Source organism: Pagrus pagrus, assembly GCF_965226575.1.
Source record: "Pagrus pagrus genome assembly, chromosome: 14".
Classification (NCBI taxonomy): domain Eukaryota; kingdom Metazoa; phylum Chordata; class Actinopteri; order Spariformes; family Sparidae; genus Pagrus; species Pagrus pagrus.
In genome coordinates this window covers 7,471,676-7,499,600 of record NC_140198.1, presented here as the reverse complement: position 1 = coordinate 7,499,600, position 27,925 = coordinate 7,471,676, and the positions used below count along the sequence as shown (strand labels likewise).

General features: G+C 41.9%; 2 protein-coding genes across 2 annotated transcripts in view; both read right to left on the bottom strand.

The window, feature by feature from the left end:
- Nucleotides 1-1,289: 1,289 nt before the first annotated feature.
- On the bottom strand, nt 1,290-12,516 carry LOC311269140 (ubiquitin carboxyl-terminal hydrolase 2-like). The gene is made up of 12 exons (XM_084373161.1): nt 12,170-12,516; nt 6,659-6,706; nt 6,445-6,568; nt 5,082-5,193; nt 4,853-4,963; nt 4,074-4,138; nt 3,874-3,977; nt 3,439-3,519; nt 3,248-3,326; nt 2,699-2,806; nt 2,473-2,593; nt 1,290-2,177 (listed from the first exon to the last, which is right to left on the bottom strand). The coding sequence occupies exons 1-12, from the start codon at nt 12,365-12,367 to the stop codon at nt 2,072-2,074; spliced, it is 1,257 nt and encodes a 418-aa protein (XP_084229287.1). The 5' UTR covers nt 12,368-12,516; the 3' UTR covers nt 1,290-2,071.
- An 8,819-nt stretch (nt 12,517-21,335) lies between these two features.
- tecta (tectorin alpha) overlaps nt 21,336-27,925 on the bottom strand; it is a 40,235-nt gene continuing 33,645 nt past the window's right edge. The window contains exons 21-30 of the mRNA XM_084373016.1: nt 26,276-26,562; nt 24,937-25,217; nt 24,630-24,740; nt 24,332-24,534; nt 23,911-24,074; nt 23,562-23,810; nt 23,324-23,486; nt 23,158-23,242; nt 22,952-23,071; nt 21,336-22,648 (exon numbers count right to left, since the gene is read on the bottom strand). Of these exons, the coding sequence (XP_084229142.1) occupies nt 22,548-22,648; nt 22,952-23,071; nt 23,158-23,242; nt 23,324-23,486; nt 23,562-23,810; nt 23,911-24,074; nt 24,332-24,534; nt 24,630-24,740; nt 24,937-25,217; nt 26,276-26,562 (1,764 nt within the window). The 3' untranslated portion in view covers nt 21,336-22,547. The remainder of the gene's footprint in view (nt 22,649-22,951; nt 23,072-23,157; nt 23,243-23,323; nt 23,487-23,561; nt 23,811-23,910; nt 24,075-24,331; nt 24,535-24,629; nt 24,741-24,936; nt 25,218-26,275; nt 26,563-27,925) is intronic.

Genomic DNA, 27,925 nt, shown 5'->3' with positions numbered 1-27,925 from the left:
ACCAACACAAATAGTACTTGAGTAAAAGTCTTAGTGATGACATGAATATGAAATATAAAATCTTCTTAAGTATCAGAAGTGCAAAAGTAAAAATAAACACATGCATAAACTGAGCCTGGCTGATTATTGTATTCATCTTAATCTGATTACCGATTATGAAGTAAAGTAACCAGAAACAAATAATGCAAAGTAACTACTAACTGTTGTGGAGTGGAACTAATAATATTTGATGTTGTAATAAGATTTTTATTAATAATGTAAATGTTCTTTGTACTTTTTAAGAAAATGTTATAATTATTGGGTTTTTATTACATTTTAAATCAGGCTAACTGCTAATATAATTACATTTTCAGGAAATTATTCAAATATTGGGTGCTAAAAGCCTCTTTAGCTCATCGTTTTGTTTTTCTGGCCCCCAAATTTCCTGCCACATCAGACAGCTTTTTCACTCTGTACAACACCTGCTCAGCACTTAACAGCAGACAGATAAAGATAGCGACTAGCTAGTGAACATAATGTATTATCTAGCTGCCAAACAGCCACATACTTCCTTGAGGAGTTGGCTGAGACCAAAACAGAGCTAAAAGGAGAGAGAAAATAGATTTAAAGTCCATCATGAGATCAGAAACACTTCTTTTAACAAAAACTATTGTTGCTTTGTGTCTGCTGGATATGTAAACCTGCTAACAACTTTTTATGGTGATAACATGTTGAATGTACTTTCAGTTTGCATCAAAATCAATCATTACTGCTTTAATTGATTTAAGTTATGTATGGACTCTTTTCTTGTTTGTTGTACATGATTTGGGCTGCGTTAGCTTAGCTTCTCGATTAACTGATTAGTTGTTTGGTCTATAAAGTGTACGAAAATAATGAAAAGTGTTTCCCAAAGGTTAAGATAACGTCTTCAAATGTCTTGTTTTGTCCAAAACCCAAATATATTCAGTTTACTGTCAATAAAGAAGGAAAGAAACAAGAAAAACTTCACATTTAAGAAGCTGGAATCAGAAAATTTTGCCTTTTTTTCTCCTTAAACATATACACTGATGAAGCGATTACAAATATAGTAGGCAAACAATGTAGTAGTTAACAGCTAATCGATTAATTGTTGCATCTATATATGTGATACATGATGTCTATTGAAGAGTCAAAGTGAACAAAGTGTCTAAAACCTTTCATATTTTTATTACTGCTCTGATCCTCGTGAACTATTCCTCGACTTCCATCTGACCATCCGGCTAAAAAAGGGTTAAATGGAAAATAAACACGCGAGGTTGTGCAAGTCAACATTGAATTTTAATCATTTATAGACTCTGAACTGACTTAGATGCAAAGTCAGCAACATTATTGCTGGAAGAAGAAGAAGAAGAAGTGTTGTTGATGCAGTTTTACACAGCTGCTTTGGTACGTCTGGCTTCCCCCACAGTACAGTTACATTCACTGCGCTGCACATAAATACTGTACAAAAATAAAATGTGCTTTCTTTTGACAGAAAACATCCTCTCCGCATCAGTGAGAGGAACCCATAAGGCTGCGTTTTAATGACATATACAGTTAGCGGCATTATGTTAAATACAATAAATTACATCTTGCAGTCGTGCGTGAGGCATTTTTCAAGTGTCTGCAATGTCCTCACGTAATAATAGTCCATGTTCAAAGTGCAAAAAACAAAGAAAAATCCACTCGAGTGGGTGCAGATTCAGGTCCGGGCACAGCGTTTGAATGTTTCGGTGTGAAAAATAAGAAGATGAGATGAACTCCTCATACTCACAGCTGTGCCTTGAGCTGAATTTTCACACCTTTGTCACAATTAAATAAGTACTTTCTCAGCGTCAGTTAAACTTCAGAGCTCCACTTGAAATCCTGAAGTGCAAAATGTGCATTCACATCCACCCTTTCCCCTCAAAACCACCTTGAGAGGAGGTCAAGATGGTGCTTCTTTCTCTTTGTGCTCCACATTCACAGTCTGTAATGGCAGTACTCTCTCCACACGGGGGAGCTCTCTCGCAGCGGGCAGTGTCAGACTCCCTCTCCTGAGGCTGAGCAGCTTATCACTCCTCCGCAGCGGCGTCTAAAGCCGACACGTCTGATATTTGCTGTGTGGGGAGGGGACCAGTTCGTAGAAGAGGACGTAGGCGTTGCTGCTGCGAACTTGGCTGGAGGACACGGGGCTCACCCTGCGCACAACACACAGTACACATGTATTAATACCACAGAGGAGTGTTTCTTTGCTCGCTCGCAGGTGGGATTTTGAACCATCTACATATTTCTTTAATTGAATACAGGCACAGAAGCTGCAACACACAGCAGCCACTCCCAACCACATGTCCCTACATGCCCTCACGCAATCAGTGCGGCTCGCTCGCCAACACGCTGACACACCTTTATACAGCCAGAATGAGGTCAATGATTTGATAACAGGTGCGTACAGTAAAATTAAACTGATAACATTATGAGTTTATCTGATGATACCTGGTGTCGTTGTAGCTGTACCACTCCCCCAGCGCCTGGTTCCTGCAGTAGGCCGTGTAATGGCCTCCCAAAGCGTTCCCAGAGTGGTTGGACACTGCGTACAGGTTATACACAGCACGCTCTGCAGGGAGAGACAAACACGGTCAGAACATCAGGTCCAGCTGAGTTCGGAGAGTGCTCTCCTCTGGCGACAGTTTTGTTTTGTCTTTCTTCGGCTGATACTCACCGCTGCTCTCTGAGGCGAACTCCCGGAGGTCGAGCTCTTTGAGGGGGAAGTTGACAAAGGTGGAGAGTTTGCTGGCTCGGTTGTTGGAGTCGGAGAAACGCTTCAGGTCTGAGAGGGACGCTGAGTCAAGGAGGCAACACTGGTTCAAAATAACAACACTCTGCTGCTTCAAGTGCAATTTTGAGTATTCGTGTTTCGGGATATTTTAACTTCTGCTGCATTTCAGAGGGAAATACATTCATTTTATAATTGTACATCTATTTGAAAGTTTTACTCCTTCATCACTTCACTTGCAAAGATGTCCCATTTCAAACATATTGCTTACAGTTTATTGGGTTAGTATCAGAGTAGTTAGACCACCTGGACGACCCTTCACATTAAAATACAGCTTATACTTTAAGTCAACAACAACCTCTTACTAGTCATACTCTAAAGTAAAAGTAAAGGCAAATATATAAAAATATTACTTTGGTAAAACGTCAGTGGCATTTTTCTGATTATCAGATTCAAGGTGTTTTTGTAATGACAACAAGATGTGAGAAAGGATACGAAGCACGAGGATCTGAGGGAACTTCTGGATGCTGAATCTTTTGGTGCATTTCCTTCTGGCTTTGCATCTGTTGCAGGTCTGAGAGGAAAAACAAAGAGAGGGCAGTGAGATGCTGCTGCTGCTGCTGAATAATCCATATATCTCCTTTACAAAGGAGTGTCGACTGCGGCGTGATGTGTGAGGTTCTCACCGGTCTCTCCTCTCCGTCCAAAACATCCTCTTTTGTAAAGAGTCTCATGCAGTCTTTGAGAGTCACTTCACCCGTGCTCTTCTGCGGAGACAGATGAAGAGCAATCAGAACAAAACTCCTTTATATCGATGCATTTCTCATGCAGGGACTCTATTATCACTGGATACTGGAAATCTAGTTTGAACAACTTGTACCAGCATTTATTTAACATGTAAACACAGAGGGGACATGACGTACGCAGCCGTGACGTGAACCCAGGCAGCGTATTATATTTATGGTAAACATGATGCAGTACAACGTGTCATAGCAGGGCCAGCTCGTCTGTTTATGACCACAATATGACAACAGCAGGCAAACAATGACTCATTTCATAATGCAGCCATCACTAAATTAACAAAATACGGCTGGCTAAACATGTCCGAGGGTTGTTCTGACCTGTGCGACGGGTATCGACAGGTCCCAGAACGGATCAAACACGGTGGAGCGGAAGCCGCAGACGGTGCAGGTCACAGAGCTTTTCAGCTGTCCCACAAACAGATCTAAAGGCAGGAGCGAAGAGATAGAGAGTTATATTTAATATGTGTGTTAGGGTGGTTTAAAGGACAGTTTCCAGGCTTTAAAGGTCAATCCCTTACCCACTACTTTGCTGTCTTCTCTCTCCAGGTACATGTTCCACATCCGCTTGCCCTTTTCTTCATCCCTGTGAATGAAACCACACAGTAGAGCTCAAGTCAAACCGCTGTGTGTCTACCTTACTGAGTACTTTGAATTCAAATCAAAAGGAAAACCCAATCTGCAAATATAAGGCCATATCCATCTAGACTGTTTTGGTGTGAGTTGCCAAGTTTGGGAGATATTGATCGTAATGTAATCGAGCTGGATGGCACTCGGCTTGTGGTGCTTAAAGTGCCAAAACAATCTGAAAAGCTCAACAACAATGTCGCTTTCCTAGAAAATCCTGACCCGGTTACTCGAGATTGATCCTCACGTGTTGTGAGCAGTTTCATGTAGGAACTATTTTCTTCCGTATCTTACCGAGCAGAAGGAAGCGTGCGTCTGCTCACCGACTGACTGGATGTAGACATTGATAATGCTTAGTTAGTTAGCAAGCCTTCCTTTTACGCGGTGATACGGAAAGAAAATAGTTCCTTTATTTGATGCTTTGAGCAGCACGAGCTGCCATCTAGTTCCCTTACATTGGAGAGGATGCTGGCATCCCTACAGCTGATATCTCTAAGGTAAGAGGGACTTACCTGAACTGTCCCTTTAACTGCTAAAATCTTGAAGGTAATTCACTACAGGCTAATTATAAATAATTACACAGTTTTTAAGGATTTCAGCCCAGTCAGGCGTGCAGGCATGTGCGAGGTGTCAGAGCAGGTTATGAGTGACTTGTTGGGGGGTGCTGACTTACGAGAGGTGGTCAAAGTCCTCGACCGACACCTTCGGGCGGACCGTCACTCTGTTCACCTCATTGTGGAGGCCGTCCAATAAGCAGCGCAGAAACTCCTGGGCGTCCTGTTGACTGCAGAGGGACAAAAGAAGAAATTCTTACTTTATTTTGTTTCCCAGAAATCAGCGATCATTTTTCAAGTGGACTGAGTAGAAAAGGCTCACAGCAGAAGGAGAGAGGGAAGACTTACTTGCAGCCCACGAATTTGGGAGCGTATCTCTGGATCTGGCTCCTGAAATCAGAGGGACTGATGGCCTCGTTGTTCACAGAAGTCCACAGGCTCTGAGTCAGCTTCGCAAACTCTGAGGCAGTAGGCGAAGGGAAGAGAAATGAAGACAGAAAATGAAACCATAATCACTGAAACAACATACCTGCGATTTGTGAGCAACACTCTTAAAAGATCCGGTCTGTGTCGTCATTTTAGACGATTATATACCTTTTAAAAGTCACAAACAGAGGATTTTGAGAGTAATCTGCATTCTTTAACTCGCCGCGGGATGCAGAGTTTTGACCTCGAGTAGGAAATGTAAATGTAAATCAACCAGCCTAAACTCACGGGACACTTACACTCATTTGTGTGAAAACAAATATTCTGCTTTAAGCTTGATGTGGACTAAAAAAAAAGCAGACAGCTTGGACTCCAACCAGGGCAGAGTTTTATGGCAATCGAAGGTCATTATGCGATAAAATGATCTCAGCTCGACTTACCTCGACTGCATCTCAAGGTCTTAATCAGCCAATGGGACTGGCTCAGGTGTCGTCGGGCGACGGTGACGTACTGTCACTCACTCAAAGTGGGTCAAGCGATGACACCTGAGCCAGTTCCATCCACTGACGTCATCCCCCTGACGTGCTGTTGAAAGCTCTGGCACGGCTACTAAGTGGACGCTGAGTCAAGAATATTTTGTAACGGAAAGATTCAACTAGAAAAACGAAGAGCTGCAGCATTTAATTGATTAGTAATCAACTAAAACAACTATTTTGATAATCAGTTAATCGGTGAGAGTAATCTTTTTTTTAAATTCTCTGATTCCAGCTTCTTAAATGTGAATTTTTTCTGGTTTATTTATGTGGTCCTCATCTTGGATGTACATTTTTCACCACACGAGTTATCGATTAAATGAGAAAATAATCAACAGATCGACAGATTCATCGCAGCCCGAGTACACACATGTTTTTATTCAGATACGCGCTCTTCTAATAAGTGACCTGTGAGAACTTGTTGTGAGAACGCACCCTTCGCAAATAATCCTCTTTCGTTTCGTGCGAGCACTTCTTCCGTGTTTTGTGACCTGCTGGCTGCTGATTGCAGTTTGACAGGTTCAGTTAAAAAAAATCTGATCTGAGTGCAGTTTGATGAGAAAGTGAGCCTTTTAGTTATCAGGATCTGAACGTCTAAGAATAAAGACTTAGTTTCAGTGATGACTCAGTGATGCAGGTCACGGCTGTACAAACTGACAATGTCAGACCTCCTGTTAAACCATAAAGTGACTCAACCTAACAACATAACGAGGCGCTAAACAGGTCACGTTACGTTTGGAGTCTCGTCATACCTTCCATGAGAGCGGCGTTGGTCCTGCAGTTGTTGTTGAGGTCCGTGCGATGGACGTTTCTCAGGCAGTAATCTCTCAGCTCGGGAGTGTTGCTGAGACACTGCAGGATTGAGTTCATGAAACACTGCAAACAGCAAATATCACACAGTTAATTAAAGAGCCAGACGGAGCGTACAGTGCACACAAGACCACAAAGTGAAGGAGAGGAGCTTACCGTGTTGCCCAGGTTCCTCAGCCCCACCAGGCCTTGAGGACTCTTGTGCTGTTCAAACAGAAAGAGACGGGATTTTAGTTGCATTTCTAAATTACAGTTTTCTGTTTCACCTACGTATAGTTACTTTAATTATTGCCATTTTATATTCATGTATCAATTAGCTATTGTAAATGTGTCATTTAACTTCAGGTTTAACATGATTTGAAGGCCAAACTTAAAATGGAAATGAATAAATACAGGCTGAAATTCATCCAAACTACTGTCTCGTGTGTATTAATATGTGAAGACGCTGAAAGAGGCGAGTACAAGCTGAAAGTATTTACTGGTCAGTGCAGCCTGTTGTACCTCTCATCAGATCAGCTCGCACACGGCCTCAGCATGATGTAACTACTGTACAACAGACGCCCTGTGACATTCCTCATGTGTGCATAAGCCTCGAGGACTGCGTGGCATTCATTCAATGCGTACCATCTGATGGTCACACTGTTGGCGGTACGGCCGCGCTGTTCTCCGCTCATATCAGCTACTGCTCCACATGCTTTGATGAAATACCACAGTGTGTCCTGACCTCCAGCTGCACCGACGAGCCCCGCCAGCCACTGCGCTCACACAACGGTGACATCACGCACGGACATGTGATGCGGAGCGAAGAGAAAAGCTCTACTGAGAATCTGCAGAACACGACGCCGAGATTCACATCTCTGCATGAGTCGGGGATCAGCTAGTTTAGTCCCTGACATATCTGGAGGTGCGGTGTTGATCATCTGCAGGCCAGACGGACGCAGGGGTTACGACAGCCACCGCCTATCTGTATGTACGACTGAGACATTCCAGAGCAATCGCAAGAACCTGGCTTTTTATCGAAGTGTGGAAATGCTTTGAGTCAACTCAGTCACATGTTTTAATCTTGTGTGGACTGACTGGATTTGGCATAAGAATCCCTTTTTTGTCAGCAGACTGTATTTACAGATTAAAAGTTGTGCAAACACTGAGGCTGAAGCAAAATAAATGTCACTGGGACGGCTTCACAATAACAGATAAAACAGTTCCCTGATGAGTTGATGGTCTCAATATCTAGTTCCAAGTCTTCTTCAACACAGCATGATGTTCATTTAGTAAATTTACCGTCCCACTTAGAGTAAAATAGACTATAAAGCAGGGTAAATTTAGGGCGTGGCCTCAACTATAATCAAGAGCTCCACCCTCTACTCCAAATATGGTCACTTCTGGCTTATAAAAAAACAAGATGGAGTCGACTGTAATGCCAAACTCAAGGCTTGGAATTATTTTTCTTAGTAGCGATGGCACAGAAAAAAGAGCAAAAGAGTAAAACTGAGCACGGTTCTGCTACCCAATCCATACCAGGAGTTTCCTGAGAAGGTGCTGGGTTTAATGGTTTAATATTTTTCAGAGTAATTCAAGAAGAAAGTCTTATCTTTTCTCCACTGAACCAGTTTTCAATTAAAAGATGAATAAAAAACAATCATTCCAAGCTTTTTGCACAAACAATGTTCCTGTTGCCCTACAGCTGATGAAATATTTCGATACCAATGTTTTATCTTATGCAAAAACAACCAACATCTTCCTCAAATGTCGTCCAAATCCACTCATCTGCTGTGGGGACATTTAACAGCAGATGGTTTGGACAAACTATGAAAAAGTCCATCTAACTTTCTACCAGCCATCCTTTAACACCAATAATGTGGCTTTTTTCTTCCAGCCTCTGAATACTAACAGGTGACACATTGACCTGTGGCTCATCCTGAGTGAGGGAACATAGTAACAGAGTAACACGATGACTCAGAGCAAGTCAGCACCGCCACGCATCAACGCCTCTGCTGACAGCCGAGGAGCTGCACGTGGAAATGACAGCAACGCACTGACGACAGCACACATGAGGGTACAAACACAATTATGGACGCACACACACACACACACACACACAAAACTGAGCAGCAACGCCACCAGCTCTCCATGTTGTTCTGCTGTAGTTTATATCTGTGGGCAGACTTGGAGACATGATTGGAGGTGTGATGAGTCGTACGGAGCCAAGCAGAAAGAATGCACGTTGATAAGAATGTGCTTACACCTCTCGTCAGGTAGGTTGTTGCAGATATGAACAGGTTCATCCTTATCAGGACGTTCACGTTTAGTGCCTCATGATGGTCGTCCTGTTGTAATAACTCTGAAAATAGCCCTGTGACAATATCAGCTACCGACAGCCCTCTTGGCTTTATTTTCCCCCTTTGTGCTCCTCTTCGTCTCTGCAGTATTTGAAGGTGACCATATGGCGCGAGCGAGTCCCAATCTGCTGCACTGCTGTGAATACTGACCAGCGCGGCTCGGCACGCTCAGCAGGCATCCTGTGATTTAAAAGACCCGTCCAAAAACAGAGGAAGTGATGCGTTCAGGTAATCTCAAGAACAAGGACGCGCTCCACCGGTTGGCAGGACTTCAGAGAGAAGCAGAGGAGAACGTAATGTCCTAAACACAGCTATGCGTTCTTGGTAAAACACGAGATAGAGAGGGCAACATTCCTGCACACACATGCTATGCCACTCCCTTCGAAACTGTATTAATCCCTGCTGGCAAGATCCCAAAATACCCCACTGAAGTAGAAATATTGCTACTTCCTGCTAGCTCGAGTATCAGACTTAAAGCTGAATGCTAACGTCAGCACGCTAACATATTCAAAATAGAAACGCTAGGATCTAAGTAAAGCGTGTTAGCATGCTATATTTGCTAACAGAGCTGCAGGAAGAGTCCTAAAAGCTGGACGTGAGTTAGCGTCTTTGCATTTCAACATCAATGGGTTTTTTCAATGGATTTTCGGTTAGATGCTAAAAATAAGGTCTGAGGTTAACACAAGCTTAAGAGATTTTCATGTCTCGTTCTGAGACATAAAATGTGTCCACTTGTACGCCACAAGTGAAATAAAAAGCTTTTTAAGCGTCTTAAGAAAGGCGGCTGCTAACAAGCGGCTACGGCTGCGACGGCGCTCTGGCGTTAGCTGTTTACATCTTACATTTGGATGTACGCTTCGAAAATCATAATAATAATAATAATAATAATCATAATCACCATGCTCAATGGTGAAGATTATCTTGCTGGACAAAATGTGTTAGTATCAAACACTTATTTTCTTTAATAATCCAAAATCCAATTGAAAAATCAGAGGCTTTTGTTGAGGGAACCAGGGAGATGCTAACTTCCAGGTTAGCCTACAGAAATACATCATCCCCGCCCCGCCCGGTATCAAGTATTCCCCAAAATGAGGAGTTGCTGCTTGTCTTTGTCTCATGCGATGGTAAACCGATTATCTTTGGATGTAGGGCTGTTGACGACATTACTTTAAGGAATTTGATGGACATTTTTGGCTATTTTTTGTCATTTTTTGGACCAAACCATTAACTGATTAACCGAGAAAATAATGGGAAGCCCTTAACTGAAATCTAGGCCTGACGATGGCACTAAATGAAAAGTCAGAGGATCGCCAAAGTCATTGGGATGAATCCTCTGGGCACCGTGGGTGCCTTTACCAAATTTCATGGCAATCCATTTATTATTTTATGGAGATATGTCAGTCCAGATCAAAGTGGTGGACCGACCGACCGACCAACAGCCATGCCTAAAGCTGCGAGCATGGCTTCAAAAGTTGCAATGACAGCATGTCCAGTGTAAACAGAAGCATGCACACCACTGAGAGAGACTAATGATATCCTCTACAGTAGTAACAAGGACAAAGACTAGAGGTGTCGCCGGCTTACTCGCCCACAGACTTCAAAACCGCTCTACCACATGTATGTGCAGGCGGTGGGCAGGCCTGCGTGCTAACAAAATGTCCTGTGCAGACGATAAGGTGACACTCCGAACACATTCCTTATCAGCGGCGCCCTTTCCCTATTATGCAACCAGCGTCACACTTGAATTGTTATGCAGGCAGCCGTGTTGGGATCCTGTGTGTACTCACAGACCTCCACTTAAAGGCTGATAAGGGCCTAAAGGTCAAACCTGGACCTCTGCAGAGCTCTCAGTGGTTTTCCATACGGTGGCAAAACTGAATAAGATGGTTGAGAAGTGATTTTAAAGATTACTGTGATTTATCTCGGTGCAAAAGCTCATCTGCCTCAAACACAAATTCAACTAGTTTTCATTCAGATAGTAATGACCTTTAAGTGACTGCACTGAAGAACAGATTGTCTTTTTTTATCCTGCAAAAGCATCACCATCTTATTTCTTGTGGATATGAATAATTGTTTATAGTCTAGCTGTGATATTTGTGTAGAAATACTTTAAAAATGATTTGATTTGCAGGCCTGAAACCAAACTTACACAAACACTGAACAAACTAAGGTAAACAAATATTAATTCCCCCCTAAGACACAAATATGGATACTGAATTATTACTCAATTACAAGTAAAACTACTAGTTTTAAAATAAGTACAATCCCAAAGGACGACTTGATTACAGTAATTTGAGCAGATGTAATTAGTTACTTCGACCCCTGAATGACATGTAACCTTTAAATTGTCTGTGAGTGTCAGTGGTGGAATGTAACCGAGTACATTTACTCAAATACTGTACTTAAATAAATCACATAATGAGTTATGATCTTTTATGACTAAACTACCCAGCAGTAAAGTAATTAAAATCAGCTCCACCTCTCCCAACATTAGTGACACTAAGACAATAAGACACCAAATTAAAATCCAGTAATATGAAGTACGTTATTCTAAAATTAGTAATTTTGCACGATGAGTACTTTTACTTAGGCTGCAGTACTTTTCAGTACTATACTTGTACTATACTATACTACTGATGCAAAATTACTTGAGTAAAAGTGAGAGTCGCCCACATGAATAGTACTTGAGTAAGAGTCTTAAAGTATCCTGTATTTAATGTACTTAAATATTAAAAGTACATTTCTGGCAATAAATGTACTTAAACAAAAGTACAAGTAAAAGTAAATTACATATTTACATATTTGACCAATTGTCTGATCCAATATTGAGCATTTTTCTGCTTACTGACACAAATGCACTACTTGCAGCATGTAATCTGCAAAGTAACTAGTAACTAAAGTTAATTAAAAAAAAAAAAACTCGTCAAAAGTACAATATTTACCTGCACAATGCTGTGGAGTTGAAGTATAAAGTAGCAAAACATTGGAAATCCTCAAGTAAAGTACAAATAATTCAAAACTGTACTTAAGTAAATGTACTTAGTTACATTCCAACATATTATTCTGAAATGAGCCATTTTGCATGAGGAGTACTTTTACTTATGGTACTTTTAAGGACTATACTTTGATATTTTGCACATTTTAAATGCAGGACTTTCATTTGTAATAGAGTAGTTCTACACTGTGGCATTACTTTACTTTTGATCTGAATACTTCCTCAAAATAAATAAATAAAGTTACCATAATAAAAGCCTATCATGGTGTTTCTGTAAAGGTGAGACAGCAGTCAGAGGTGCAGCAGCAGCAGCAGCAGCGGTACTGGACTCACCTTGGCCTGGTTGATGATCAGACCCATGAACGTGGACACCAGCTTGGACCGGGACAACGACGGGCTCTTCCGCTGCAGCTCGTGTTTGTCCAGGGGGAAAGCGGCCGGTTCCTCCGGCACCGTCACCGTGTACGAGTGTCGCAGACTCGGCATGGCAGCGCTGTTGAATGGGGTCCGATACCAGGATGGAGGAGACATCCACAGTGAAATCCCAGCGACAGGACGGAGTCAGTAACCAGGAGGAGTGAGCGGAGTCCGGTGGCTGTCTGGAGGCTGTCGGTGTCTGCTGCCCCGCACCTGTACGCAACATTAACCGAGGCGGCGTGTGTCGGAGTTTTTACTGCGTCCTGTGAACGTCTCCTCCCACCCACACAACACTGACGCTGCCTTCACGGACAGTAGGAAATTATATAACTTTGCTCTTGGTGCACTAAAAAAAGAAGCTGTGAAAGAGATATTTTACTAACTAAAATGAGAAATAGTTTGATGCAATGCATTCATTATTTTTTACATTTCTTCTCTACTGATATTGAAGGCCCCATTGACCAGCCCCAACTCCGTAATCTGCCATCCTGACGGCAATGAAGGCAACTCATTCCTCGGGTATACTGTATGAGGCATCAATTAGTCATTGATTGTTGCTATTTATTAACAAATGTTCAGTGGAGTTGTTGCTACTTCAGAAGTTACCTAACTAACTGAGCGATCCTGCTCATAATACCTGCAGAACCTGGACTTCAGTTTCTGTCGGGCAGGTGCCTTCTGATGGACATGGTGGTCAAAGCTGACATTTCTTGCACATTCCCATAATATGCAATACAAAACATGCATAAATATATATATTTTTACATATGACATGTTAGCAAGTAGGCACACTGTATTAAGCTCAATTCAGTGGCATTGTTTGTTTTTATAAAGTAGCTTGAGCTAGGTCAGCTGTCTCTTGGTAGCTTTCATTAACCAAACTGGTTTTCTCCCTATAGCTTTGCTGTAGCTCAGCTTCTTCCCATGTGAAGTAATTGGTAGTTTCCAAAGCAGTACTTTCAAGGTAGAGCATGGATACCCCCGTTTGCCCCGTGGGACCTTATTTCAGATAAACTCTGTATGGTAGTGAGTGGAGAGAGACAAATGTCCTGAATCACACATATGATGCTTGTCAATTTAAAGGACAGTTTTTAAACTTGAGAAAGTCATAAAACTAATGAAATATAAGACTGTGAAAATAGGTAATTATAAAGACTACACAGCCAACAGTTGCATTAGTGACGTCGTCTTGTTGAACGCTCACCAAAACCCGTAAAGTAAACATTGTAGAGCTGCTCCTGTATATTAGCAGCTAACACAACTGATTAGCTCTCCTTTCACATAACTGCAGTTGTCAATATGAGCAGATTTATTCTGATTTTCATCTTTTTCTTACATTTTCTGTGCCAGGTTGGCGGCCATGTCGGTGTTGGTGACGCATGTTGAATGAGACGATGTAGCAGTAGTTCAAACTAGATCTTTTAACTTGACAGACATATGTGTGACTCATAGCACAGTTCAAGCAGGATCGAAAAATTATTTATCTCTCTCCGTTCACTACCATACTTTTTTTTGTGAAATAAGGTCCCATGGGGTCCACGGGAAGGGAGATGACTTCGGCTCTCTGTCGGGACCTGACGGGTCAGGCCGGGTTCGGGCAATAATTCAGGTTGGGTTTCAGTCACGTCAAATTTGCATGGTGCTTTCAAGTTCTTTGATTGAAAATATGATGTAAAAATAAGTGATCTTCAGTGATAACCGATGATAGGTGATGGACTCACTAGCAGGCCTATACATAGCTGTAACCATGGTAACACGTGGTGTGACATGGGAACACAAACTCAGTGCTTCATCCTTTACTTTGTCAGGTTCATTAGTAAAAGACAGAGGAGCTGTAGAGTTCAGGTCAGTAACCGAACAGCTAACGAAGACACTTTCTTAATATCCTTCTCCTTCCATACAAAGTGCTGCTGTAGCTGGATGGTGCTGTACTCTGTGGTTTCTATTTCTGTCTTTCCATTGACATGAGAAGTGGGAGGTTGGAGCTGAGGAGGAGGTTTGAAGGCAGCAGTGGCCCTCTGATGAAATCTGGAGGACAAATGCTTCGTGTCTATCTCAGAGATCTATCTTCCATAGCTGCGAATCAAAACACTAGTTTTTTTTAAATTACTTTTATTCTGAAGGTTTGAAATATTTCTCCAGTTGTTTCCAGTGAAAAGTTCAGAGTGGTCTTTTTGTACCTTGTGCAGTGTATAATTGAACTTGTCAGACTAAATACACACTGTAGTGAATATTTTTTTTTACACTATTTAACAACTGAACCAAACAGACAATAAAAAATAAACTAAAATGGCGTTAAGAACGAGGAGTGTTATAATTTTCAGTTGGTGCTGTCGGAGCAAAAGAAATGTTTAAACAGTGGTTATTTCTGTCAAACAAAAGGTAGAAAAAAGTATCGCGCTGGCAGAAAATAAAAGCTCTCCTCAGCTTTGTTCCACCTCCCAAACCCTCAGCTGCTGTAGCAGATACTTGCTGACCTTGACTTTGATCTTTGGACTGTGGTTCTGACTTGACACAGAAATTCTTTCAGTCTGATAAGAAGCCTGATAGCTGCCTTGTAAACCTTTAAAGGTCCTTCAACCTTTTACATTCACTTTAATCTTTAAGCTATTACAGAGGCAGCATTAAAATAACCGAGGCCACTGCCTACATGTCACGCAGGAACCATGCTCAGCTGATGAATCAGGCCAGGTTTATGGAAGCGATGGCACCGAATAGTATGTTTCATAATTGAACAAATCTAAAGGTCCTAGAGTTTGTTTGATGGATTAAATTACATACTGAAAAAAGGTCAGGGGTTCACCAGTGATATCAGGATCTATCTTCTGGAGATCCTGAATATTAACATCGAATTTTATATCAATCTGATCAGTAAATCACTCTTGGGACATCACAATAAAACACGCAGTCTGGAAACAATTACCATGTGCACAATACGTCAGTGAGGGAACACCTTAGACACAACTCGTAGTCAAGCAAACCCAACAGGAACACTGAGTGAGGGAATCCTTCTTCTGCCCTATAATTAACCACCCACATGTGCCGAAGAAGAATGCGACCCAATAAGATTGGCATGTTCATGGTCGGTTCTCACTGCACATTCAGGACTTTTAATGAGATAAAATTCCAGGTTCATCACGTCAGGAACCTGTTTAAGAGCACGCAGTAGGGGGCTGCTGTCGAAGCAACCATATGAGCTAACATTAGCAGCAGAGCTAAGAATGATCGTCCAGGAGCGTGGCTCCAACTAATGATTATATTTGTTGTTGATTTATAGATTTTTTCCTGTTTTATCAACAAGATTTTCAGTTTACTGTCAGACACCAGAAAATATTCATATTTAAAAGCTGGAATCAAAACACTTTGACCTTTTTTCTTAAACGCACTAGAGACCATCTTGTAATGGGATCACACATCTTCACACAAGCTGCAACGCCCATCAACATGTTCCCTTTCCAACCCATGACTACTCAGTAGGCAGTACTGCATAACTTCACGAGTAGTAAGTAGTAATGGGTTGGTCCATACCTATTCTCAAACTCATGCTTTATTTTTATCTCAGCTACACACTAGTAAAGTTTCGTAACTGCATATTAAACAGTTGGAACTCTATCTCATTAACAACACACATGACAGACAGACAGATATTTGGCGATTAATTTGATCCAATGGTTCCCAAAGTGGGGGATGGGACCTGGAGTTATTACAGGGTGGGACGAAGAAAGGCCACCAGACAGTAAAAAACAAAGACCAGAAAATATGATGAGGCATATCTCAACCTCGACTTTACCAGTACAACAGTGGGTAATAAAGAGATACCACAGTGTGTTCTGTGACTCAAAATATTAGCTTCTAAATATTATTATCTTATTAGACAGTATTAAGCTGAACAAGTTGAGATAACACTTCGAGACGACACATCCAGAGCACAAGAAGAAGCCTGGTGATGAAGAGAATAAAGGGCTGTAAATGTCCATCATGGCCATTTGTTTTAACACTACTCTGAAGACAAACTTTATTCAATCATTAACATCTTGTCAATAAAATGTGGCTAAATTGACATTTACCTTAATTTATGGACTTCACTGAATTGAACTTGATGTGATCTAGATAGGAGCTGTGTGTTCTTGACACTGGGACAAGAACAACTGTTAATAATCACCTCTGGACGTTATGTCACAAGACAAAGTACATCCAGGCAATAAAAATGTATTATCTCACACACAGTTCTGAAGTTGCAACTGGTTTCGGCAGGAGAGAAAATGGTGGTGAAAGCACTCCCCCAAATAATTACAACTTCAAACACACACACTCTCCATTGCAACAACGCCGATCCCCTCATTCAAACATGCAATCATACACTTCCACTTGGCTCCCCCACCCTCGGGTGGATGAATGCATCCACGTCAATTAGGGCATTCCTTCAGCAGTACTCATGTTTGAGCAAACCCAGGGAAACCCTTTCTTTAGATAAACTTGTGGTTACCTACACTTTCAACCCAGGGGAGTCACTCACTGATGTGACTTTACAAAGAGGAATGAATCACTCATGAAAACCATCAACATGATGACATAAGTAACAGACACACTGGAGCCAGAGTATGATCTGAGCTGGTTTGGGTAGTGGCAGATGGCATTATGTAATCAGAGTAACTATAATCAGCTCGGATTACGTTTGAAAAAAAAAAAGTGTACATAGATTAGATTACATTACGTTGTCAGGGATAACATTTTTTGATGACGTCTTTGAAATACGGCAGTTTTAAAGGAACACTTCACCCATCATCACCTCACCCCCATGCTGATGGAAAGTCAGGTGGAGTTTTGAAGTTCACAGAACATTTCTGGAGCTTCACAGCTAAACCGCGATACAGCATTTCTTCTAAACAACTGAGGTTTGTTTTCAAATGTAAAAAACCCACAGAAAAAAAACAAAAAGAACATTAAATGACTCCAAAATGTGATCTTGTGCACCAACTTCAGACAAGGTGAGCGCTAATGCTTTTAACTCAGCAGCTACAGTCAAGATTTTCATAATGTCTCATTTCATGTCTCATCTCTCTCATCTCATTTTCTTAACTGCTTTTCCGTGAGGGTCGCGGGGATGTTGCCGAAGCAATGTTAACGAACCTTGGATTTAAGACTGCTCCTTGGCAAGAAAATGAAATGGACAAGTGGGCGAAGCAACAGGAAATCAGAGACTACTGTGCCGACATCTTAACAAAGACCTGGATCCAAAACAACACCCCGGATCAAGTTGTCTTGCTCGGCTGGCAGACCGTGTTCGAAACTGATGGAGCACAAGACTTGGACTTTGTGTTTATAACATTGATGCTTGGTGTTTAAAAGCAAAGTTGATGGACAGTGTTTACCTGATGTTGTACCTTTAATGTGATGATGTTGACAGTATAGTCATCACCATCTTGTTGCTGTGGATGTTTCTTGCTGTATTCTATGTTTGTGTAGCATGAAGGAGCTACAAATTGTCATTTTGTTCTGCTAACCTCTGTTGACAAAAACGTTACCTTGAACCTTGATTCGCAGATGATACTCTGATGTATTTAACTAACCTGGAAACGCCATACTGTCTTTGTTTGACTTTTTCTGTTCTTTAAAAATACACGATTGTCTTAACAGCTTTGTAAACTGAAAGAATGGCAGCCGGAAAATATAACACAAGAATAACAACAATGGTTTTAGTGCAACAAATAATTAGGGTGTGTGACATATCCAAGAGATATGCTTTAAAAATGAGTCTAATACACACATACAACACACACACCCTTAAATACACACACCTGCAACCTTATGTAACCATAGGAACACAACATGATTCACATTCAACAAAAAGGGAGGTAACCTAGTTCAAGAGGCAACACAACACTTGGACAGCCCTTTCAGTACCAACAGATCATACTTGTGGCCTGACTGCCTGACATATTGCATAATGTGACTGAATGGGTTGAAATAGCTTCAGTTGTGTAATCACACATGTCCGAGCATGCAGGCTGAGTGTGTCTTCAGCAACAACGTTACATTGAACCTGTTGCTGAATACACTGAAGCTGCAAGACATATTTGAATAGCCTACTTAAACTTTCTTTTCTTGAACTACATTCATTGTATCTAAGAAATCTTATCAGAGGGAAGGCTCGCTTTCAGTGTTTATAGGTCAACGTGCCCATTGTATTTTGTATTTAGACAGCAACGTTTCACAGTCTGCTGTCAACTGCAGTTGACAATACGATTCGTGATTAGATAAGTGTAACAATAGCTTCTGGAGGACAGCTAAAGTTATTCTTGTGTGCTTTGTGTGGATGAAAGTGTGTGTCCTTGCAGTGAATTGCTGCAGCTGCACCTTTCTCCCTTTTACAGTCCCTTAATTATGCCTTTTGCTTAACTCAGACTCCTATATTACAGCGTGTGCCTTTACCTTCAAGTTTTGTTGGAAATCCTTTAAACTCATAGTTATTAGGCTTATTCAATTGTTATTGTTTGTTTATAAGTGTATTTGGGTTTTAAGACATTTGAATCTTTTGGTTGAACGTCCTTGAAAGGTGGGATAGTTTTCTGTAATGAGACCTGGTCCAGCCCTCTTTACGACTCAAACAAGCCGATTAAAGACACCGATAAGGATCTGGGAAATTTTGCAAACAACTTAATATATAAGCTAACATCTTTTAAAGAGTAGGTTAGTATAAAGATTAGACTGATTCATTATTCTGCTACCAACAGTTGGTGTCAGTTGAACATTCTGGTGCTAGTGGCAACCACCACTGGCTCAGTTACATATTGATTTACGGCCGCCATTTTGTCAGATCTGTGGCCAATCAATCAATCTTTATTTGTATCTTTTATCTACTTCAAATATGCCCTTGTGTGTTTGCAGTCTTTAATAACAAAGTTAAGTGATTTTTGATGTGTGATTTATTAGAACTTTGTGTTTCTGCAATTAGCGTACTCTTAACCAAGCTCGCCACTATACTAGCTGCATGGCTAATGCTAATCTAGGTATTACTGTAAATAGCTAACAGTTGATTTACCTGTGGGTGAACTGAAGTCTCTTTTACTCTTTTACTTTTACTGTTATGGGATCTATGTGTATGTTTACTAGACTGTTACCTCACCGGTGGTTGATGGTGGTTCGGTCTCTTTCTGCTTGTTGAACATTGACGCACTTCCGGCCCAGGTCCATAGTGTGTAGCATGTGACTAGCATCTTTTATCTACTCCACAAATTGCCTTGTTTGTTAGTACTCCTTATTTCAGCTGCTTTGTGATTGTTAACGTGGTTTAGTTGAACTGAAGTGTTTTTCCAATTATTCCGAATCTCATTGTTTTGTGATTTGTAATCACTATTGTTGAATTTGCCGCAGGCATACGATATTATGTTCGTATTTTGAACCTTATTTGGAAGTGTGTTTAGCTCACTGCATACTGTAGCTATGCATCTATTACAAGGCTTCAAGGTTACAAAGTCAATTTATTTGTCATTTTGGAAAATTGGTTGCAAAATGAAATTTAGTTTAAGCTCATTTGTGCTACGTAGGAGAAAAACAATACAAAACAAACTGTTTTGTGGAGTAAATTGGAGTTTGAAACAATGAATTGAGGAGTCTCACAGCCTGGGGATAGAAGCTGCTCTGTAGTCTGGTGCACATGCACAGTTTGGACAGAAACCTTGATCAGTGCAGCCCGACCTAGTTTCTTTCACCTCCCTTTTCATTCCACATTCAGTTGTCATATGTCACTGATGGTTGATGGGTGACAACAGCATGTACTTAATTGAATGTCACAATGGCACGGCATGCTGTCAATGTATGTTTCATTGTGGAAAGAATTTAATCAAATTGATTTGTCAACTTTTAAATAACCGAACACAATCACAGGGCGTGGAGCGATTCAGACAGATCATTTGCTTGGAACTAGGTTGCTGGGAGACGGCTGCATCGATACAAAGTTTACTTCCTGTCAGCTACTGAAATGCGGCAAGAGGACAAGGCAGGACATGTTCATTTTTTATTGCAATATAACTGAGCATGCAGTCCTTTATTATTTATAGAAGTTAAATATGTATTCCAAGTTACAGGTGAAATACTGTATGTAGGAAGTTTAGTTGAAAACACTCAGAAATTAAATAAATTGTCAGAAAATAATAGTTTTGACTGTATGACATATATTGTGTAGCAGAGATATCCACTGAAGTTAGCATGCACGGCTAGCTGAGCTAACTAGCTAACTCCAAATACAGCTAGCGGTATGCTAACCAGCTAGTCCCTGTGCCAGTGATATAAACACCAACACTTCTCTGGTGCTCTGAGGTTCCAGTCCTGACTACTAGCTGCACAGCTAACTGAGTTAACTAGCTAACTCCAGCTCCAGTTAGTGGTTAATTGGCCATATCAATCAGATGAATCTTGTGAATAACTCAACTCACACTAACTTTGAGAACTTCTTCATTTATTAAAGGTTGCGGTCGTCCTGCTTTCAAAGAATAAAACATCTTTTGGTCATGTTTTTAAACAACAACAACAAAAAAGAGACTAATTATTAAAATAAAAAGTCACGACATATACCACCAAACTGACAAGGACTGTACATTTGTACATAGAAGGTAGCAAAACAAGTGTACCTATGAAAAACTGCTACTTACGGTGAAAACGAATCCCAAACTAAGAATTTCAGCTGGCTTCAGTAAAGAACACTGAAGGCTGAGAAAGGGTGTGTGGTGACATATTGTGACATTTATAAGGTGCCAGATATCAAACATTGACCAGGGACCCCATTTGGAGAACCTTACTCTATTAACAGTAGTACAGTATGTCCACACATGTCCATCCTAAAAGACAAACTGTTCAGAATGAATAATCAGTTAATATTTATGGCAGTGTTACAACACTATAACTGATTAAGATAGAAACGACAGAAATGAAAGATTTTAATGGCACAACTGATTGCATATCTTACAACCTGGGCACTAATCTACGACACCAAAATTTGAGTTAAAAATATCAGAGTATTCATTTCACAAGGCCCTCTCCTCACATATAAATACTCACGTCACTCATAAACTCCACTTTGACATCCAAGATAAATGCAGGCCATGCCTTTAACTGCGTGCATTATGAAATATATCTTCCAGTTTTCTTCTCACATGATCCATCGCCTTCTCGCTGCCATGAGCTGATGTAGACTTTTGTTGGGTTAGAGTGATGAACACTGTGATTACAGTAGTTGGTCTGGAGGCCAAATGGAATAAATCAGCACTGCTCTGGTTAAAGCTAGCCAGTAGATCTGCTGTCCAACAGACAGTCGGGAGAATTTATACTCGCACACTTCTGGATCTAGACCGAGGCTGAGTCCGAATGCAATCAGCATGTTTGGCCGCTTTCCTAAGAAAAAACGAGTGGAGGCCGGACGGCAGCATCAGTTTGGATGCTGTCTAATGCCAGGCTCAGACTACACAATATTTTTGTCTGATATGATGGTGTTCGAGTCAAATTAGGCGATTATAGAGTCATGAACTCTTGCCATGACTTGGTCGACATTTTTGCACATTGAGATGGGCAGATTCGAGAATGCTGACTATTACTGGGTGTGCGAGGACATGTGACTACATGTGTTCAGGTAATGCCACCCTGATTCATCAAGAGAATTAAGTTCATTATGCAACTATCTATTACTAATTTACCTTCAGTGGCAATGTTCAGTTCAAATGCAGATTATAATGTGGCAACAGTGTAAAGTAAGTGTGTGTTTTCCTTCAGCAGCAGTGTGCTGGTTCACATCCCATTGTTCCTTCATGTAATGGACATTAAACACACCTTCAACCCAAAACCTGCAGGATTAGAACATTTCTGACTTTGTCTCCATCTGGTGATCACATCAAAAAAGACACTTTGGCAGACTAATGCGTTCACAAAAACCATAAGAATAATCTAAAAGATGTTATAATGAAATAAAAATGTGTCTTTAAGCGAAAGATGACGCAAAATGACTGATATATGTGAATAATGGAGGAGGTGAAGAATGAAACAAAGAGTGGTGAAACTTAAGAGCAGAGAGCAGATCAAATGCACGTCTAAAAAGCTGACTCACTCCTCTTGTTTTCTTGTGTACCTTCAGTTGCATCAGTAATATTTGGACTCAAACGTGTGTGAATGTGTATTCTGTCTAGATATTCTGTCTGCTTCACAGCTGATCTACTGGCTAATAAACGCTGATATTTTTGTGCGTCTTCAAGTCTTTTCTGTGTTTTATCTTTTCCACGTGGTGCCTTCCTGTGCTCGCAGGATGTTATAAGAGGAGAGCATGAATAAGAGCCAGGAACGTGGAGATCACAGCGCCGACGCTCAGCAGAGAAACTGTGGGAGTCAGGTTACAGCTCGAGCTCACAGCTGGGAAAAGAAGAAAACATTAATTATAAAGGACGCTCTAATCGACAAAATCTACTTCCCCAGCAGACACCAATCCTTGTTACTTGTTGCTATTTGTTTTTGTCTGGTTGTGTAGCATTGATCCGACAGTGTAAGAGTGTCCTTGGGCCTCGTGAAAGGTGCTACAGTATATAAATCCAAGCTATTATTATTATCATTACTTGTATCTTATCGTCCTCGATCTTATTATACTGTAAAGTTCTGGATGTTTTTTGGATAAGATGTTAAATATGTGGGACTACTGTGTCTGTTTGTGTTCCTCACCCCTGCAGCTTTTCCCATCTCGTTGCAGCATCCCGGTCACACAGCTGCAGACCGGTCCGGTCGTCTTACTGGAGCAGATCTGCTCACAGCCTCCGTTGTTGTCCTCACACCAGTGTGATTCTGAGAGGACGTCACAGGCGTGTCATGGAAATCCTGGAAAAGCTTTAGAATTGGACCGAATAGCAGAGGACAGAGACCTTACTCACCTCTCCTTCTTATCGGTCCGACGGACAGTATGTGCTCTTTATGGTCGCTGTCCTCCGAGTACATTCTTCTCTTGTGTGGACAGTTCTGGATGAAAGAGTACACATGCGTTAACACAGCGGACAGTGTTTCATCACCACTTTCATATAAGATTAATATTCTCCTCACCACTTTGCAGGCGTTTGTTTCAGAGTCACACAGGGAGACGTCACAGTGGAGGTGCACCTCGTCGTAATCCCCGATGAACTTGAAGACGGTGACGTGGAAGCGACAGGTGAGTGACACGCCGTTCTCTGCCATACCGATGGTGTTGTCCTTAATGTTTGGACACCTAAAGGAACAGACTGTGTTTACAGGAGACTGTACCGTCAAATGAACAGGTGTGTGTGGTGTTAATCCAGCCTACCCTCTCTCTATGATGATATAACGGAGGCGATCGCTGCTGTAGCGGGACGGCGTGGCCCAGCACATGTTTACGATGAGGATGAGCTGGTTTTCATCTGCCCCCTCGACAAACACGCCCACGAAGAGGATGTCTCGAGTGCTGAGCACCACCTCCCCCTCCCTGTACGGATGGCGGTACGAGGAGTTCTTATACAGAGCCATCTTCGTGATGAAGTTTCCTTCCTGGGTCGGTAAGGTGAGGTTTATCACGCTGGAGGAAGAAGAAGAGAAGAAATGTAGCTGGTTGTTGTGTCTAGCCGGAGCATTTTGTTTCATTTGAAGTCAACAACTGAAGTCAAGCTCTGTCTGACCTGAGCATGGGCTTGAGGACGGTCTCCAGCGAGATCTTCAGGTCCAGTTCGTAGGCGCAGGAAAACTCCACGTTGATGGTCTTGTCTCTGGTGATGACGTTGCCGGTGTTGTTCACACTCTCGATCCACACGGTGTTCTTATACATGATGTGTGTGCCGTTCGACTGTCGGCACAGAAACGCAGATGCAAATGAATGCTTGAAAACAGCTGATACATCTGTTTGGCTGCGTAGTTACAATCTGATATTTCACTCTTAATAATTAAAGGGACGGTCTGGAAAGGAAACGCTTGGGAAGGTTGAGGGACCACGAGAGGGATGCAAAGAAAAAACAATTTAAAAAAGGGGGATCCGGCGAGAGCAAAGTAATCAGAATGGTCGACACTCGTGAAGCAAGGAAGAACGGATGAAGGTGAACCGACCTGTACGATGGAGCCGCAGTGTCCCTTGGTGTTGTTGATGTGGAAGGAGATGAAGTCCTCTCCCTCGATGCCGGCGCAGTGCTGGTCGTTGATCCTGACGTCCTCCCGTTCAAAGCCCAGCTGGAAGAGTTTACACTTGGAGATGGAAACCTCCATCTGAGCGTGCTTACAGGTCACCTCCGCCTGGATGATGTCATCATCTGCTGCCAGACACACAGACACACGTAAGGTACTGTACATGGTAGCGTATATTTCTGGCACAAGAATATAATAGTATCATAGTATCATTTACGCTCACCTCCGGTGCTGGTGGGTAACTCTGGACAGCCACACAGGTCGCCTCCGTTCTCCAGCTCACAGGTGAAGTTTGTGCAGATCTCTCCTGCACAGGGGTCGTAGATCCATTCTGCTAAAGACAGGTCCACACACAATGTTAGCTGTCACACACAACGCTAGCTTAACTAAACATGTATTAATTCACTCTCTTAACTGTGTCCTCTTACAGCAACTCAGAGTAACTTAAACTAAGCTGGGAATTTTGGGTTAAATCAAAATATTAAAAGGAAAATTGTCTGAGGGATGCTGGTGCCTCGCGGTGCCCTTACAGCAGTTCTCTTGGGTGATCCACTTGGTGGTGAGGGTGCCCAGGGAGCGGCAGGCCTCTGCGTAGGCAGCCAGTGAGCCACAGACCTGAGCCTTGCGGTGATTGTAGCAGCCATCCAGGTAGCAGGACTGGTAGAAGGGCCGGGGGTCCAGCAGGCCGTGGCACGGCTGGAAGAAACCCTTCAGCTGGGTGAGCTTCTGACAGGCATCCTCACCCTGCAGCGCCACCACTGCTGTGTTGTCACAGGACTGAGCCAGAGCCACGTACTGGGTTTCATCACAACTAGAGGAGAAGGACCAAAATCTTACTGCCAATGGTATTGTTATATTTATGTTTTTGTTACTACTTTCATTTGCTTGTGCCACCTTTTACTGTGATCTGCAAATACTGTACATACTGCAAAACTTTGCGCTTGTGGCTGAACCACAGTGGTTGAACCTGCCAGCGTCCTCTGAGGAACTACTGGCAGCTGCGGGCGTTGTTTAGGTGTGACGACCACCGAGAGAAGCAAAAGTTTGTCTGTTGGCTAACCGAGACCGAAAGAGATGAGAGAGAGACACCCTCTGGTCTCACATCCCCTCCTGTAAATCCACAGATTGTGTTGCGATCCCATAAATGTCAGGCCCACTATGTCATTCGGTACCATGTTGGTTTTTTAAAGTTTCAATGGGTTCAATATTTCATCAGCGACACGGCTCACCTGCTGTTTTGAAAATGGAATCAGGGGTGAAAGAATCCAAGGTGGGCTCTTTGGGCGACTTTATAAAACAGACTGCTGACAAAGTCAGTCAACAGAGCAGACACATACTGGGAGAGAAAAACAGAAAGGTGTGTGCATCAAGGTGAAAAATTAAACACTATGTTGGCAAACTTTTAAGGCCGTTCTGAAAAAGTTGTTTTTTGAGTCTCATTCTCAGCCTGTCAGTTCGAACCAATGTCAAAATTAGCATTCATTTGGAGTTGTGTTGTTGTTTCAGTCCACCTGATGTAAAATCCAGGTTTGTTTTGTTCCTGAAGGAAATCTCTGGCTCTTAAGCTGCTCGAGGTTTCACTTTCTTTCCAAGTCTTTCTTCCAGCCTGCTGCTACTAAAAGAAAAGTTCATGAGGCTGAAGTTTGTGGGCTGTTGAGCCAAAACAATGAGCTAAAAAGAGGCTAAAAGAACTGCAGAGCTTGGTGATGAATCTCTGTGAGCTTTTTTTAAGCATGGCAGATCCCTTTCAAAATACATGTAGTCATTAATAACATAAAAAAATGCTCATTTGTGGAGCTTTTTAATTATTATACACATGTACAGTAGATGTAGTACATATAGTCCACCATATCTGTAGGCCTCACCCACCTGTTCTGCATACCGTTGGTCTTCCAGCTCTGGGCCAGCTCCAGGGCGCTGACAGCCGGCTTGCCCCTGGAGGTGATGTAGTCGTCACTGGGGTCTCCGTTGAAGTTCCCGCAGAGGCCACACACCTTGTTCTGCAGCCGTTGGCCCATTGTGATGCTCAGGGTATTAAAGTGGTTGTATCGGACCTGGATGTCCTGGGGCGTGTCGATGACGATGAAGCCTTCGGACGTGGACAGACGGGTCATCAGCCCAGTTAGAAACGGGACTGATACCGGTGTCCCATTGACCTGTGAAGACATGGGAGATAGAAATCCATGTAATTGTGAATATAAATGCCCAAAAGTTGCAGGATTTAGGAAATTGGTAGATAACAAGTAACACCACAGAAACATTCATGGTGTCTCGTTTAAGTGATTCAAGTCCAAAGCGAAGATTGTGAGATGGTGTTGTAATTGGTTTGGGCTCTGAGTGTGACCAGAGCCGCTTCATCGCATTCCCAGTAATACGTAGTTTTAGAAAAATGGCTCATTCAGTTCAAGCATGATTAAGACTCATTGAGAGACCAAGTTAAAGGCAATCGGTGAGTCATTAACTACCTCTGTGAGTGCAGTTTCAGAGGAATGATATGGCCTAAAGCCTGAATCGGAGGAGCTCTACCAGGCAATTAGTGGTAATTGGTAAACTGGACCGCTGGGACTCTTTCAAGTATGCTGGCAAGAAAAAGAGAGATTTGAATTGGTTTGTTTTGTTTCTTGAGGAGAGGTTATATAAAGGCATCTTTGACCGCAGATGGTACGAAGCCAGAAGAAAGTAAGTTGATAATATAAACCTAAGGATCTTCTATTAAAGATGCTAGGGCTATTAAAGTGAGACTAAGTAGCATCTGGAAAAAAGGCTTTAGCTATTTATTACGGTTTCAATGTCATACATGAGTCTGTTTGCTTTCCTTGTTACCTCTTTTTTACTAGTTGCACTCCTGATTTTTATTTTAGCATTCAACATCGTCTCATAATTGACACCTGTGGCTGCAAAAAGCTAGAAAATCAAACATGTTTGACTGAGTATGGCCTTGTAAAGTGGATGTAGCTCACATGTTAGCATCCTATGACCTGTTTACACTTCCAGCAGACAGGCAGCAACACTGGCATTAATATGGAGTCTTGTTTCTGGGTGTGTGTCCAGGTATACAGAGAAAACAGCTGACTGCTAAATGTTCCACTATGTTCACTAGCTGGTCGCTGTCTTTATGTCTGCCATTTGCTGCGGAGAAGGCTGCAGGGATGACGTATGTTTGTAGGCTAACACAGAAGTTAGCATCGCCCTGGTTCCCTCCACAAAAAGCTTTTGGGATTGGATTACTGCAGTAAATAAGATTTTTTGAGAACATAAGTTTATAATACTTTTGAAGCTTAAATGAAAGAGCCAGAAGCAACAAGCTCACATTAGGCTATAAATGAACTACCTACATTGCAGTCGCATGACGTCACAACCACAAAGCCTCCGACTACACCAAAGTATACACACTTTACCATAAATTAATCAATCTACATGTGGTAAAGTTAGTTAGTGTAGGTTAGTTTGCACCTAAGGTGTGCCTGTAAAGTCTGACGAGTAGATGTGTCTCCATGTTCGGGATGATGATGTTAAATG

Excerpts from the sequence above, each read along its gene's own strand:
- LOC311269140 (XM_084373161.1), bottom strand. The coding sequence starts at position 12,367 with ATGTCTCCTCCATCCTGGTATCGGACCCCATTCAACAGCGCTGCCATG. Across the intron at positions 3,978-4,073 it reads AGAAGACAGCAAAGTAGTGG|ATCTGTTTGTGGGACAGCTG; the intron begins GTAAGGGATTGA and ends TCCTGCCTTTAG. Across the intron at positions 3,520-3,873 it reads TGTCGATACCCGTCGCACAG|AAGAGCACGGGTGAAGTGAC; the intron begins GTCAGAACAACC and ends CTGTCTCCGCAG.